This window comes from Oreochromis niloticus, linkage group LG3 (assembly GCF_001858045.2).
Source record: "Oreochromis niloticus isolate F11D_XX linkage group LG3, O_niloticus_UMD_NMBU, whole genome shotgun sequence".
Taxonomy (NCBI): Eukaryota; Metazoa; Chordata; class Actinopteri; order Cichliformes; family Cichlidae; genus Oreochromis; species Oreochromis niloticus.
This window is the reverse complement of record NC_031967.2, coordinates 59,542,240-59,558,955: the sequence shown is the minus strand read 5'-3', so window position 1 is coordinate 59,558,955 and position 16,716 is coordinate 59,542,240. Positions and strand designations below refer to the sequence as shown.

Here is a 16,716-nt window from a genome sequence, read left to right as displayed (position 1 = left end):
TTAGAAAACGCTTAAAATACACAAACACACATAAAAAACGTGATGACAGTATTTAGAAAAAAGCATGGATTATATATATATATATATTATCATAACTCTGGATTTACTGGCCTGTAATTAAAATTTAAAACCTTTGAAGTCCGAACTTTCAATGTGGGCTGAAATAGAGACTTGGCGTGGCTGCAGCTTGTTGCTACGTCAGTCATGTGATTTGGAGGTGCAGCGTGTCCGTGGACCACAGAGGGTTAATAACACTCACCTTCCTTCCATTTCCAGAGTGTAACATCCAACCACCTGTGTAAAATCCGAAATTCCCATGGTGTGGTTCAAAATGTGCTCTGGCACAATCATAACCATCGCTTGTTACTGAAAACAAGAAAAAAGCCGGTCCTGCTATGGGCTGAACCATTTGTTAATGGTGGAGGGGGGGAACACTATGCAATATATTCAGTTTTAGCATTTATATTCACTGTTGACTGTAACTACGCTCAAACTGTTAATGCTATCTTATTTTAATAAACAACACTGTCATATGCAAAACTGGGGTGGCACTTGGGGTGGCAAGGGATCATTTTAGGGTGGCACTTGCCACCCCATGCCACCCTTCTAGATCCGCCCCTGGCTGGTGGCTGAATTTTATAAATCATTCTCTTCTCAGCTTGCACCCTTTTTGTTGCAGGTTTATAATGAAAGTATTGAAAGGGGCAAACTTCTATTTAAGTGGGAAAATTTCTCTACCTGCGACTTTAGGTTCATCACTGCCTTTGGCATTGCCTCTACCTAGTAACAATAGAGTTGTCCAGCAGTCTCTTAGAATCTGGTCTCAGTTTAGGCAGAGTCTGGGTCTCCGGGCTTTCTCACTTCAAAGCCCAGTTGCAGCAAACCACCTATTTGTTACCTCAATGGCAGATAATGCTTTTCATATCTGGCATAGAAAGGGCCTAAAATACTTTGCAGACTTATATCAAGATGGACAATTTGTAAGTTTTTCTTTGATATCCACCAAATTTGGCATAGCTGCAGCTCAGTTTTTTCGCTTCTTGCAGGCCAGACATTACTTGCAGAGTGTGACAGCAGAATTCCCCCAAATACCTCCACACAATCCAGTAGATGATTTTTTAATTGTCAACCCAACCTCAAGGGGCATAATATCAGCTTTGTATAGCTTAATTTCCAATTTACAATGCTCTTCAGTAGCTGCTATCAAATCTAAATGGGAAGAGGACCTTACCTTTCATATTACGAATGAACTGTGGGACTCTATCCTTGGCCAGGTTCATAATATATCAATGTGCGCTCGACATACACTTATCCAATTTAAGATAGTTCATCGGGGGCATTGGTCCAGGGATAGGCTGGCACACATATACTCAGGGGTGGACCCAGCCTGTATAAGGTGTGGGGGTGCTCCTGGTACATTGTTCCATATGTACTGGTCCTGTCCTTCGCTGTCTACCCCCCCCCCCCCCCCGGCTCCTTTTTTTTTTCTTTTCTTTTCTTATATGAGTCTATTTGTTGTTTTTCGTTTTTGTTTGGTTTTTTTCTGTTTTTGTTTTGTTGGGCCGCAGGCTGTGAATTATTTGTTGTTTTAAGGGTCAGGGTGGGAACAAGATTGAAATTTTGGAAAATTCTGAAGCATTTTTGTTACTGTATACATTGTATTGAAACCTTTCTTTAATAAAAAGACTTTTGAAAGAAAGAAAGGGGCAAACTTCCCCCCAACCTTACTCAAGGACTTATTACTTTAATTCCCAAACCTGAGAAGGACCTACTTTTTATAGACAACTGGAGACCAATAAGCCTCCTAAATAATGATTATAAAATATTAGCTCTTTTGCTAGCTAGAAGAATTAAATATATTTTGGATGATATTGTAGGTGAGACACAGTCTGGTTTTATGACAAACAGGCACATCTCCAATAATATTAGACTCGTCTTGGATATTCTGGACTACTCAGCATTAATATCTGATGACTCATTTATCCTTCTCCTAGACTTCTATAAAGCCTTTGACTCAATTGAGCATGAATTTATATTTCTCACACTTCAGAGATTTGGTTTTGGTGATATCTTCTGCAAAGCTATCAAAACTCTGTATTCCAATGCAAATAGCACTATTAGAATGAAAAATGGCACCACTTCTCGATTTAGTCTTAATCGAGGGGTACGCCAGGGAGGCCCGATTAGCCCTTATCTTTTTTTTACTTTGTACTCAAATTCTTGCCTCTCATAGTTCAAATAGCCCTGTGAAAGTATAAACATAGCAGACAGAGATGATACCATTGATGCTAAACTTAAATAAATGTCAGTTATTACCTGTCAAAGAGTGTAATGTTCAGAGTATTTGTAATATAACAGTTAAAAACAAAGCAACTTATTTAGGTCTGATTGTCTGCAGAGATAAAAAAAAAAAAAAATAGAATCTCACTAAAATTTCTCCCAATTATTAAAAAACCTCAAACCAAATTAAATCAGTGGTTGCAGAGAGATTTAACCTTAAGATGGAGGATATTGATCTCAAAAATAGAAGGTCTGTCTCGACTGACTTATGCAGCAATTTCTCTGCATGTGGACGGCAAAACTTGTCCCCATTGAAATGTTATTCCTCACTACGTTTTCTCTAACTTTGGTGGGCTAAGCTTTATCTTAGGTTGTGATTATAATATAGATAAGCCTCCAGAAAACATCTCGATGTTTCACAAACAAGTTCTATTAACTTGTTCCCTAGTTTATAAACACAACTTTACACCTCATACATATTGAATTTGGAATAATGGGAACATAATGCATAAAAATAAATCATTATTTTTCTCCAGTTGGGTTGAGAAACAAATTGTTTTAGTGAAGAGTTGTTTAATCCTAATGGGCAGCTCCAGAAATCTTAAATACTTAGAAACTTCCAGCCACATCCAAAGAATATGCCATATTATTTGATGCAATACCTACGGGTATTATAATGCTATTTAAAGGTATTCAACCTTGCATATCTGTTTCTCTCCCCAACCCTGTGGATTCACACATAGGAAGAATCTGTCTAACAAACCACAGTAAAGGTAATAAGAATATTTGTGCTTTGTTCCACAGAGAATATCTAACTGTTCCACATGTGATGTCTTATTGGAATTCCTTTGTCAGTGACATTAACTGGAAACGAGTATGGACAATTCCTAACAAGTATCTGGTAACGAATAAAGTGAAAGAAGTTTCATTTAAAATACTTCATAAATATTATCCTGCTAATCATTATATGACAAAATTCAAAAGGGACACAAATGTGAACTGTGGATTTTGTGGAAGCCATCCTGAGACTGTGCAGCACCTCTTCTGGATCTGTTCATACACTAGAACATTTTGGAAAGACTTCAGTAGATTCATTACTGGACAGCTCTACGAGGACTTTGCTTTGAAATGGGAAAATGTTGTATTTTGGTTTTTTCAAAGGCAAAAAAAGAAGAAGATGTTTACTTTATTATAAACTTGTTAGTTATCTTAGCTTAATTTTATTTTCACAAATGCAAATACAGTAGCCAAAAGCCTAATTTTAAACACTACTATAATGATACTTTATCTTACATAAAATTGATTTGTGAATCACTTAATAAAAAGGATATGAAAACTATTACTTTTTGTACTAATTACAAATTATTTGAATGTATGCAACTTTTTATATTACACCCCCTGGCATGTTAATTTTGTTCAAACTTGTATACATTTTCTGTATACTGTTCCTCAATAAAGCTAAACAAAAAAAGGCAAAGCGACGAGGTGACGTAAAATTCGTGCATGCGCGGTACGGATCGAGGGGGTGACACCGCCTACACCACTGAATTTTTCCCTAACGTCGGGAGCGCGCACCGGGCAGAAAAAGCAAATCCACTTGACTCCGCCTCCAGCCTAACAAACTCAACGTGGAAGTAGCGACGTTTTTTTCTCCTCTAACTTTATTTCAGGCGGAACAATAACAACAAATGTTGTACATGGAGGAGACAATGTACAATTGTACTGCAAAATTATAATACTAATAATAATAATAATAATGTATACTTTATTGATACAAAATAATACAGTATAAGAGTATGTAAAATTAACCAAATAAAATAGAAAGCACGATTAAAAGGGAGAAAACAAAAACAGAAAAAATTAGGTTAAAAAATGAGAGATGCAGTGACATTAAATAATAACAAGGACATTAAACATATTACAAATATTGATGGTTTTTAAAGCTTTTTTGTTGTGAGAGGAAAAAATTGTATTCACATAGACTTCTGTTTCTTTCCTGAAAGTGAAAAAGTGTGGTTTCTTGAAAACTTACATTTATGGATGTGTTATTTGGTGAGGAGTAAAATCAGATTAATAATAGTGACGTTATGCTTCACTGAAAAGTGAAAGATGAGTGTCGTTATACCATTACCATTCAGTTTGTGGGTTACAACAGAAAATGATCTATTTATTGCTCTCACTTGTTATCGGACAGGACATAGTTGGTCCCCCTGCAGGGAGACAATAACCTTGGCCTGACACCTGAAATGTATTGAAGCTTCGGAACAATCTGAAGCGCATCACCACGGTGACACCTGCTGGCCAATTTGGCCACATCGTAATAATGCTGTTCTGTAAAACAGTGACTCCCTGCACAACTCCAAACGAGGCTACTTATTATAACACACTGTCAATATGTGTGATCACCACATTGTTGATCTGCACACGTGTTTATCCTCCACACGTCTCCACACGTTTTGGAGAAATCCTCAAATGAGCAAAGAAAGAAAAATGAAGACAGCATTAAAGTTAAAGACAGCAATCTCTGACTATAATAATTCTCCCTCCATGAACATTTGTGTTATCCACAATAAATCAATTTATAAAGTAAAACACAGAAAGACAGTTGTGTTAACTGTAAAAACCACACAGTTTTCTAGATGTTATTGGGCCCAGTCTGCTTTGTTTTTTGCTCACAGTCCTCAAAGTTTGGAAGTATTTGGTTGATTTTTAAGTTATATATATATATATATATATATATATATATATATATATACATATATATATATGTACACAGTGGCAGTGGCACGTGAAAGACCAATACAAAGTGGTGTACACGTGAGAAGTGGAACGAAAATCATACATGATTCCAAACATTTTTTACAAATAAATAACTGCAAAGTGGGGTGTGTGTAATTATTCAGCCCCCTGAGTCAATACTTTGTAGAACCACCTTTTGCTGCAATTACAGCTGCCAGTCTTTTAGGGTATGTCTCTACCAGCTTTGCACATCTACAGACTGAAATTCTTGCCCATTCTTCTTTGCAAAACAGCTCCAGCTCAGTCAGATTAGATGGACAGCGTTTGTGAGCAGCAGTTTTCAGATCTTGCCTTGATTATTTTTAACAGTTGTAAAAGTAAAAGTACAGACATTCTGTACTTTTGTCAGCTTTGGTTAAAAGTGTGAGGAGGTCTTCGTTCCAACAGTTTTTAGGTGGAGAATTATTACCAGCAATGCTCCAGTTTGACCTCACTGTGGCAGTACTGTCTCACTCTGATAATGTCTACACTGAGACTACAGGACATAACGGTGATTTCAGTGGGCTGGTGCCTCCTTGTTTGTCACTTATTGTGTTTGTTGGTGTTTTGTTTCTTTCACTAACTGCAAAAACTCAAGTGTTACATGGATCAGTACTTACGTTGCCATTTTCTAATTTAACACTTTCTTACTACAAGCCTTATTCACATGTGACTTTCTCTAAGTGCCTTTAAGGTGACATACACACCCTCACACTCATGCATGCTTGGCCTTTCAGACTACAGGAGCTAAGACAAACCACCAACCTGTCCACTAGAAGACGACCTGCTCTATCTCCTGAGCCACAGCTGCTCAAAACAGCACAGCTTTCAACTTTACATCATCACAAAGTCCTTCAAAAACATAATTTGTTCTCATTTCTTTAGTTCAATCTATGGAAAATGACAAAGGTAACATAGTTACCAGCAACACAAGATGTCACTGTGATATGGATTTATCTGACTTGATGTATGTGGTGTAAAAAAGTGAGGACAGGAGAAAAATGAGATATTAACTGCTCAGTAAGATCTGCTGTATAAATGATTTGGTTATTTCATATTGTTGAACATCTGGAAACACAAACTGAGTTATAATCTTTGTGTGTTATGAAAAGGTGAAACCAGTCAGCAGGTTTCTACAGTTTAGTGCAGAACTGTGGTGAAGTTCACAGTGATGCATTATGTTAGGTTGTATTTTTAAACCACTGTGAAATGTAGCTGCTGCCAGTTTATATTAACTGTATGATGCTGTTTAGTTTCACTCCTCAGAGGCTAATTTTACACCAACTAGTTGTGAAAAATCAGCAATGACATCATCTGTAAACATCTGTGTGTATGATGGTGAATTCAGTTGTGTAAAATCCAGAAAAGTGTAAGTAGGAAACCTCAGAGCCAGAGTGTTTCATCTCAGTGCCCTGATCACCTGTGGTGGCTGGCAGAAGCTCCAGCTGTGCCAAAAGTAAGATACACTCTGAGTAACATGAACAATATCTTGTGATCAACAGTGTGACTAAAATCTAAAGTGAAAGCTGATTGGCTCTGCTTGGCCTGTGTGGATACGTCTCTATCAGACAGCAGAGCAAACAAAAAGGACGACTTCTTAAAGAAGTTTATGATCTGAAGCTGTCCTGTAGTCTTTTACATCTCCACCACAATCTGAATCAGGAAGCTCACAGAGGTCACACAGCTCCAACAGTCACATTCCAATTTTTATTACAATATTTCCTTAATTTAGAATTTTTCTTGAAATCATGAAACAAAAAGTACAGAGATAAAGTAAAGCTGAGTTTCACGAGTTAGTTTTGTGCAGAGTTAATAATAATAATAATAATACATTTTATTTGAAAATGCCTTTCAGAACACTTAAGGACACTGTACAAGGTAGAATAATAAAAGCAACATAAAAGCAAGCAGTTTACACAATCATAAAAGCATAAGACATAAAACAAATTTAAAATAGCAGAGTGGAGAGGTTATGTGGGATAAGCTATTTAGTTAGTTAGTCTTATGTATATGTAGCATCAAACCATCTTGAATATTAAGCCACTTTGTGCCAAAGCCACTATGACACTTACCAACAATATTTGTGACATGTTAGATGAGGGCGCTTTGCACTCATCTGCTGGCAGTTTCCTCTGCAGGCTGTCACTCAGTTCTCTGATCATATGTGATTGTACCTGAAGAACTGAGACTCGTGACTCGTTCTCTGTGGGGTTTGTCTTTTACTGCATATCTGGCAACTGCAATCAAAAGAAATATTTAACACTGAAATGCAGAACAATAGGAGACATTATTGTTCTAAACAAAAAAGCACGAGTCACACGTCACAGACAAAACCCACACTGGAAGTATTCACAAACTTGTTTGTTTTGCATCGATCGTGATAAGTCCTGACTTTAAAGATAATATACTGATCTGCGTTAGAGATAAGTAAGTAAACTAAGCAGTTTGTATTTGTTGACTATCCTGCAGTTCAGTTGTTTATGGTTTATTCTGTCTGTCAGATTAAGTGGTTCCTAAAATAACTGTGGCAGGAGCATGTGCACACCCAGTTTGTCCTTGTTAGATTTGTGGGGAGTGATGAGCTCAGAGTGTTGGCACCAAACTCACATTAGACATTTCTGGACCTTAATTTAACCCCTGAGATTACACAGTAACAGAATCTTAATCACACGTTCATTTCTTAATGAGAGATGAAAAAAAAAAAACTAATGAAAAAAAGTTTGTCTGCAGACAGAAAAAAAACCCAAATTGCAACAAGCTTTTTTTCAGACTGGACTTTGTTCAGGACGAATTTGACGTTTTCAGTTTTCCAATGATCACAAAAGCAGCCACAACAACACAAATCACACCAAAGACTGAGAGACCAGCTACCAGACCAGGACATCCTCTAGAGACTCCATCCTCCTTCCCTCCATCCTCTGTGTGTCCTCCTGTCTGACCTGCAGGTGAGAAACAGGTGTGAGGTGTCAGCTGTCAGGTAGGTGATGAGTGAAGAACAGAACAGAATCCATTTCCTCTTCTAACTGCTGTCAGACATTATCTACTGCACTCTGATCACATCACTCAGACCAGCTGCTTTCTACAAAGTCTCATCAACAACATCTTTAGAAACAAACATCAACAACCAGGAAGCAGCTTCACCTCTGATCACACACACACTCAACTCTACTCACTCACCTGGAGGATCAACATGAAGATAGGTGCTGTTGATGAGCTTCATACTCTCTGTCTCTCTCTGGACACGACAATTGTACGTTCCAGTGTCATTAGTCGTCACATTCTTCAGAATCAGAGACACGTCTCCATCCTTCATCTGTCTGTCCTGCAGATCCACCCGGTTCTTAAAAGATGGATGCTGGTTTTCTGGATCGGGCATCTTATTCCGATACACAAAAACAAGTTTATCTTCCTTGAGATCAGCTCTACTCCACTGTACATGAGGATCCTTGTTGTCTGGAGCTCGACATGTCAGAGTGACGTCTTGTCCAGACTTAGCTGTGATGTTTTTCTGGTCTGAAAGAGGAAACAAAACAGAGCAGAGAGGTTAAAGGGATCCAAGTATAACTGTTCACTTCTAAAGCAGCCAATCAGAAGACACTGGAGTTATGCACACTGGTCAAATCATCACACAAGCATTAAATGTTATTTATTATCATAGTTTTACATCTAGTTCCTATTCTTAATGCGTCCGTTAATAAACTGAACAACAAAGCAGGGCTCGCAAAATGTCAAAATCCCTGGTAGCCCTTCGGGCAGGCACTCTTCAGTTTTTGGTAGCCCAAAATAAATTTAAGTAGCCCGAATAAAAAAGAGAGCAATTTTTTGATTGATGTTTTGTTTCCTGTTTTGTTTCCTTTACAATATTATACATTAAAGTATAATATTGTAAAGGAAACAAAACATTATTCAAAAAATTGTTGAAACACAAATTACAACATTGTATAAAAATTACAATCATCAACTCAAATACTTGGGTTCTAATTGAACAGAAATTTCTATGAACTTGTAAGAACTGTGTAGAACATGAATCAGTCTGTGTCAGATCCTGAATTTAAAATTTCCACTAAAGTCAAGGGTAAGAGGTAAGTGGAACCAAGATCTAGGCCATTTGCTTTTTGAAGTTTGCAAAGACTGCTAAATTGTGCCAGTGGTAGTTCACTCTTTGCAACATAGTACGCTGTTCTAAACAGATTTTTCAGGTTTATTTTTAGTATGTTCTTTGCAATTGGTGTTTGTTCAGGGAAAGATATTGCAGACTGAGCAATAATGCATTTCTTGCATTTCTCATGGGTTCTAATGGGGGTCTTTCTTAAAATTACTGGTCCCAGTAACAAAGGCGCTTGTCGACTCAGAAATCGAGGGAAAACACCAAAGTAATTGCTTAAAGGAGCTTCTTTGACATCTTTAAGAGTTCTAAACAAATGTCTGTCCTCCTCCAGAAAATCTTATGTACGCAAACACGCGTTGCAACTTCTTATCTTGTGCGCGTTTTTTGATTTGACAGTGTAGAATTACAGGGATTATTTCACATAACCATCATCTTTATTATTGCATTAATTATCATTTCATCCAAGCATTTATTGAAGTTGCTGGCATTATGTTATAATTTGTATTACAGGGGTTATCATAATCACATATTAACATGTTTATTACAGGTGCAGTTATAACCACTTTAAATCGTTGAGTTAAATCTATAATCTTAAAAGCTTATATGCTGAGTATATTGTTACAGTAAAATAGTAGCTGAGCAAAGGCCTGAATGTATTCCAACACGTTCTCACTCCCTAAGCGTAACATTTTACGCTAGGTGACAAATCGTCAACATATTACGTTTTCGGGCACCCAACGCGTTCCTTCCTGACGACATCGGAAAACTGCGGACACATGAGAACCGTTTGGACTCAATCTACACATCTTCGCTTTTTCCCTTCAAATCGCTTGGGAAAACACTATTTCACCTCATTACAGGGAGTGCAGAATTATTAGGCAAATGAGTATTTTGTCCACATCATCCTCTTCATGCATGTTGTCTTACTCCAAGCTGTATAGGCTCGAAAGCCTACTACCAATTAAGCATATTAGGTGATGTGCATCTCTGTAATGAGAAGGGGTGTGGTCTAATGACATCAACACCCTATATCAGGTGTGCATAATTATTAGGCAACTTCCTTTCCTTTGGCAAAATGGGTCAAAAGAAGGACTTGACAGGCTCAGAAAAGTCAAAAATAGTGAGATATCTTGCAGAGGGATGCAGCAGTCTTAAAATTGCAAAGCTTCTGAAGCGTGATCATCGAACAATCAAGCGTTTCATTCAAAATAGTCAACAGGGTCGCAAGAAGCGTGTGGAAAAACCAAGGCGCAAAATAACTGCCCATGAACTGAGAAAAGTCAAGCGTGCAGCTGCCAAGATGCCACTTGCCACCAGTTTGGCCATATTTCAGAGCTGCAACATCACTGGAGTGCCCAAAAGCACAAGGTGTGCAATACTCAGAGACATGGCCAAGGTAAGAAAGGCTGAAAGACGACCACCACTGAACAAGACACACAAGCTGAAACGTCAAGACTGGGCCAAGAAATATCTCAAGACTGATTTTTCTAAGGTTTTATGGACTGATGAAATGAGAGTGAGTCTTGATGGGCCAGATGGATGGGCCCGTGGCTGGATTGGTAAAGGGCAGAGAGCTCCAGTCCCACTCAGACGCCAGCAAGGTGGAGGTGGAGTACTGGTTTGGGCTGGTATCATCAAAAATGAGCTTGTGGGGCCTTTTCGGGTTGAGGATGGAGTCAAGCTCAACTCCCAGTCCTACTGCCAGTTTCTGGAAGACACCTTCTTCAAACAGTGGTACAGGAAGAAGTCTGCATCCTTCAAGAAAAACATGATTTTCATGCAGGACAATGCTCCATCACACGCATCCAAGTACTCCACAGCGTGGCTGGCAAGAAAGGGTATAAAAGAAGAAAAACTAATGACATGGCCTCCTTGTTCACCTGATCTGAACCCCATTGAGAACCTGTGGTCCATCATCAAATGTGAGATTTACAAGGAGGGAAAACAGTACACCTCTCTGAACAGTGTCTGGGAGGCTGTGGTTGCTGCTGCACGCAATGTTGATGGTGAACAGATCAAAACACTGACAGAATCCATGGATGGCAGGCTTTTGAGTGTCCTTGCAAAGAAAGGTGGCTATATTGGTCGCTGATTTGTTTTTGTTTTGTTTTTGAATGTCAGAAATGTATATTTGTGACTGTGGAGATGTTATATTGGTTTCACTGGTAAAAATAAATAATTGAAATGGGTATATATTTGTTTTTTGTTAAGTTGCCTAATAATTATGCACAGTAATAGTCACCTGCACACACAGATATCCCCCTAAAATAGCTAAAACTAAAAACAAACTACAAACTACTTCCAAAAACATTCAGCTTTGATATTAATGGGTTTTTTGGGTTCATTGAGAACATGGTTGTTGTTCAATAATAAAATTATTCCTCAAAAATACAACTTGCCTAATAATTCTGCACTCCCTGTAAAGTGCTGGTTAAGGTTAGGAATAAGGTTATGGTTAGGTTTAGGGATAAGGTTAGGTTTAGGGCTGCAATACAGGGCTGGAACTCGCCGCGTACCATAACAACGTGGAAGGTCACCTTTCGCGTTCCTCAGGAACGCTGCGGGACGTGACAAAACGTCGGGATGTTACGCCTCGGGAGTGAGAACGGGCTCTGTATTCAGCTTCTTGTTGCATTTGCGTTTGCCTAGCAACAGGTGACAGAAGGAGGACAAGTCCATGGGGACCTCAAAGGCCTGAGATCATATTTGGAAGAGGATGCCAGAAAGGGGAACTCCTGTCTCTGCATTTATCTCTTAAAATTGATCATTATCTGTAGAAGAGGCAAATAATGTTCTTAAGATGCAAATTATGTGCTTGTAAACGCAAGAGGGGGCGTTATAATACCCTAACAATATAAAAACAATCTGAAGTGATGGTTTCCAGTGTACGTCTCCCCACGCTGCGTGTATTCATTAAAATCAATTGTTTGACCGACCTCTTCTGGACCATCATTGTTTTACTCTCGTCCTCAATTTCGGACCCTTAACAACAGCGAATGCGCACCTGCGGACCACTTATGTGCACCCCTGGTTATTTAGCTTGTCATATTGCAGCCACAGAAATTCTTTTGTCCATGAAACCATAAAGCTGCACTTTCTTTTTGCCTCATAGTCTGATTTGTCATAACTTTTCTGTTTTGTGGTAGGCTTTTCTTTGGCTGTCACTTCTTCACCCTGACCGGTCTTATTTGGCTCAGCTGAACTAAAATAAAATCGCTAGCCCTGGGGCGTCCGGCTAGCGATTTTGCGAGCCCTGCAGAGGCTAGTCTAGCTCGACAGTGTTTTCCAATCATGGCAGATAGTAAATCAGTGATGTTTGCATAAAACAGTTCAATTAAAAAATAACAAATACTTTTTTCAATATAACTTTATACGACTTCTTAACCTCTTAAGCCCCGAGGGGGTTTCTGAGCTTCCTGCTCGAAAATGTATATAATACCCAAATTAAATTGATTATTTCTCTGCAATTACAAACTCTGTCCTTACAATCTTGGTATCAAAATAAAGCTAACACTTGGGAAATTTAAACAGAGGTGTAAATATTAAAGCAGATATTACTGTGTCAAAGTTACTGAGACTGGAACACAGAAAAAGTAAGTAGATTTTATTCTAATTTTTTTTTTGTAATTTTTAGCATATAACCCTTTTAAAAATATGCCTCAGCTCACATTTGATTCCAGAATTTCAGTAACCAACATATAAACATCATCTGTGCAAATATTTATGTTTCTAAAGTAAAACAGTGAAAAACTACAGCCTTGTCAATACATGAATATCCAGACGTTGTACAAAAATGTCCAATTTTGGCACACAATTGGACACCATGCCAGTTTATTTTTTTAGGTATTAAAGAGCAGAAATTAATAATTTTTATTAACAGGCCTAAAAATGCTTTTTTTAAAAAATATATTTTGGAAGAATTAACCACACATTTACATGGTAATGGCAGTTTTCTGCAGTGCGCATAGAGCGTTTGATTGGCCTCTGGCCCTTTAAACTCCGTGGGGCTGTAACTTTGGTTTCTTTTGGTCAATTTGCGTGATTGACACCTCTTTTTAATCGTTTTAGCCAATAGATTCAAAGTAACGATGCCGCGTTCACGTCACTTCAACCAATCAGACGTTGTAATGCCAAAACCCACGTGGGCCCAAATTTATTGCATGTGGCGTCTGTTCAGTCACGTGTCTGTAGGTGGGTCTAAAATGGAGGTTGTTGACGGAAAACAGCTCTGATGTGGCTAGGTAGGCATGGCAACTACTGGCAATCACGTGGCTACCGGCTACCGGCGAAAATAACGGAGGAAATCTGGACGGTAAGCCAATTTCTGTCTTAGCGCATTTACGCCGCTGTGTGTTTTTGTGGTCTTCTTTTGCGGCTCATTCAGTGAATTTTGGTCTGATCGTGGTGAAACTTGGTGTGTGGAGTCAGTGAAAGCTCTGGTAGCTAACCAGCCTATTTTTAACCGGTTACATGAAGTCTGAAGAATTTCTAGTTCGGTTTTGTTTGTTTAGCGGACTTCTGCGCATTTACGTAACTGCTCGTTTAATCGCGGCTTGTTTTCGGTGTGTTTGGTGGTTGTAGAAATGGTTTATATGAAATTTTAGCTGAGATTCTGAGGTTTCTGTGGATACCACACATGTCTGGACTTATGTTTCTCAACCCGCGTTATATCCGATTAAACGTGATCTCCTCCTTTTTGCCCCCGGTACCGGGGGCGTGGGGCTTAGGCACAGAGACAAATGAATGTAATACACTCCATTTCCACAACAATGGTGACATCAGTAAGTTTTAGTATAACTCATGAAGTTCTCAGACGACACCGCCATTGTGGGTCGGGTGTTTGAGGCAAGCAAACTGGAGTGGGGGGGTCATCAATGACTTCATCAGCTGGTGTGAACAGAACCATATTCGCATCAATGCCAGCAAGACGAAGGAGATGGTGATAGACTTCAGCAAGAAGCCACGCCCTATTACACCAGTGAACAGCCAGGGTTTGGACACTGAAACCGTGGAGGAGTACACGAGAACCTGGGGCGCACTGACAGCCTCTGTCAGCTGTGGCTACAATGTAGCTTACCATCACCAGTGTGTGAATGTGTGGATGACTGTAGTGTAAAGCACTTTGGGGTCCTTAGGGACTAAGTAAAGCGCTATACAAATACAGGCCATTTACCATTTACAAATACAGTACCTGGGTGTTCACCTCAATAACAAACTGGACTGGTCCACAAACCCAAATACACTCTACAAAAAGGGTCTAAGTCGTCTCCACCTGCTATGGTGGCTGAGATCCTTTGGGGTGAACAGGACACTCCTAAGGACGTTTTACGACACTGCGGTGGTGTCTGCTATCTTTTATGCTCTGGCCTGCTGGAGTGGTGGAATGGCAGAGAGGGACTGGGGGAAACTCAACAAACTGGTCAGGAGGGCTGGACTGCCCGCTGAAGTCCATCGAGCAGGTTGGAAGGAGAGGATGTTGTCTAAGCTAACATCCATCATGGACAACACCCCCCACTCACCTCATGAGACTGTACGAGCTCTGAGCAGCTTGATCAGCACCAGACATTTACACCCACAGTGTAGGAAGCAGGTCATTCTTACCAGCAGCTCTCAGACTCTATAACACAGTTTAACATGGTTATCTTACTCATCACCTGTTTAATTGACAGATCACATGTTTTTAATTGCTTGTTAACAGCTTGTTTGTACACTGTATATTTCACCAGGAGCATTCATACACCACCCACACTTGTGTACATATCTACCTACATTTTTATCTGTGTATATGAATTTCAGTTGTTTATGTATATGGGACTGCTCTACGAATATAAATGTCTCATTTGTGGGACAATAAAGGTTTATTCTATTCTATGTCCAGCAGGGGGCGTTGTGTTGCTCTCTTGTTTTCTATATATTATTACTGCATATAATGACTGACTCACTTTTCCTATCCTGTGCTAAACTGCGCAATAAAGGAATAATTGAAGCTCCTTAAGATTAGGAGAACAGAACAGCCACAGACATAGTTTCTGTTCTCTCCACAGGAAGCATCATAACTATTTGATTCGTAATCATTTTTATTCTCTGATCAGCAAATGAATGAATGAATAAACATCAGTAACCTCCTGGCTGGTTATGTAGGTAAAGTATGTCAAGTGAAAACTATTAAAAGCAGCAGAAAACACCTGAAAAAACATGTCACCAAGTAAGAACTCGCTCAGCATAACCGAAAGCATTATTAACACATCTCACCTGCAGAAGTAAACTCCAGGAGGAAGGCAGAGGACAGAATCCACAGGTGTGACGCAGTTATCAAAACAGCCATTCCAGGGCACAGATTTGCCGATCGCACCATTGTTTTATCTGTTTTCTATAAATGATGTTTAAAATTAGGTTTTAATCGGCGAATCTACTGATAAATTCAGATTTTTATATAAACTTGTATCTAGAGCTAATGTTTGAATGAATGAAGGAAGGAAAGTGCAAGTTCCTCTTTTATCACACATCTGTCGGAAATTTGGGGATGCTTGATACTTCTAGAAGGCGTGTACAATCATGAAGGAAAGGAGGTGGGTGCTCTTTGGAATGTGGGAAGTAAGAGGAGAGGAGAGGAGAGGAGAGGAGACTTCTTAGTCAGCTATGCTCTTCATGAGTTTGGAGTGTAAATAAACTGGCAGTCCTAACCCTGTGTTATCTGATGGTGATAATTATTCTCTTCAAAATAATCCAACATGTGACAGTTTTTTTCTTTTAAAATATAGAAATAAAAGAAAAAAACAGCCTAAAACAACCAATGATATCATTATCATTTGCTGCACACAGTTGCACTTGCCAACATCAGGGAAAATTTTTCCTGTGAGTCACACCGCTGAACGACTGTTCACTGAGTGATTATATTACATTATATCCGCTAAAAAAGAAGTTAATGTCATAAAAGTCTTAGGAGAACAGACTGAGCTTTAAGAGTCAAACAGCTTTAATCTTTGTTCTAAGTTCTAGTTAAAGAAGGTTTATCAGACGTTAGCACAGAGCTGACAGGAAGCCTTTCACTGAGTTTAAGTAAACACACATCAGATTGTTCTCACTGATTGCACTGATGATGACATGATAACCTGAAGCAAAGCTCAGAAGGTTTGCTGTGTCTTTGGTGCTGATTCAGCAGGATTCCTATAAGAAGATGCAAAAATAAATCACTGTTAATCCATTAAATCCAGTTTTTTATTCCTTTTGTTGTGTAAAGCAGTGGGTTAATGCATCATATTCACAGGGAGATTAAAGTCAAACAAAGAATTAAACCTGGAACAAATAAGGTAACAGTTCTGCACCGGGCAAAAACCCCATAACAGTCGGGCAGTGGTTGATGTATCATTCACTGAAAATAGTCAGTTAAGTGGTGAGTGAAGAACAGAAAGGAATCCCAAACTCTATACAGGGAGTGCAGAATTATTAGGCAAATGAGTATTTTGTCCACATCATCCTCTTCATGCATGTTGTCTTACTCCAAGCTGTATAGGCTCGAAAGCCTACTACCAATTAAGCATATTAGGTGA

At 38.9% G+C, this 16,716-nt stretch overlaps 1 protein-coding gene across 2 annotated transcripts; it reads right to left on the bottom strand.

The window, feature by feature from the left end:
- Window positions 1-6,402: 6,402 nt before the first annotated feature.
- Window positions 6,403-15,668, bottom strand: LOC112846315 (coxsackievirus and adenovirus receptor homolog). 2 transcript variants are annotated; one of them, XM_025905829.1, is made up of 4 exons: window positions 15,419-15,668; window positions 8,236-8,571; window positions 7,930-7,997; window positions 6,403-7,295 (listed from the first exon to the last, which is right to left on the bottom strand). In XM_025905829.1, the coding sequence occupies exons 1-4, from the start codon at window positions 15,519-15,521 to the stop codon at window positions 7,278-7,280; spliced, it is 525 nt and encodes a 174-aa protein (XP_025761614.1). In that variant the 5' UTR covers window positions 15,522-15,668; the 3' UTR covers window positions 6,403-7,277. The 2 variants fall into 2 exon arrangements, with proteins under 2 accessions (XP_025761614.1, XP_025761613.1); XM_025905828.1 differs by lacking the exon at window positions 6,403-7,295 and having other exon boundaries at window positions 7,778-7,997.
- Between the last annotated feature and the right edge of the window lie 1,048 nt (window positions 15,669-16,716).

What these genes read in the sequence shown, in the direction of transcription:
- LOC112846315 (XM_025905828.1), bottom strand. Translation starts at nt 15,521, where the DNA reads ATGGTGCGATCGGCAAATCTGTGCCCTGGAATGGCTGTTTTGATAACT. An exon ending in CCTGGAGTTTACTTCTGCAG is followed by an intron (nt 8,572 to 15,418) that starts GTGAGATGTGTT and finishes TTCCTCTTTCAG; the next exon opens with ACCAGAAAAACATCACAGCT. An exon ending in TCTTCATGTTGATCCTCCAG is followed by an intron (nt 7,998 to 8,235) that starts GTGAGTGAGTAG and finishes TCTCACCTGCAG; the next exon opens with GTCAGACAGGAGGACACACA.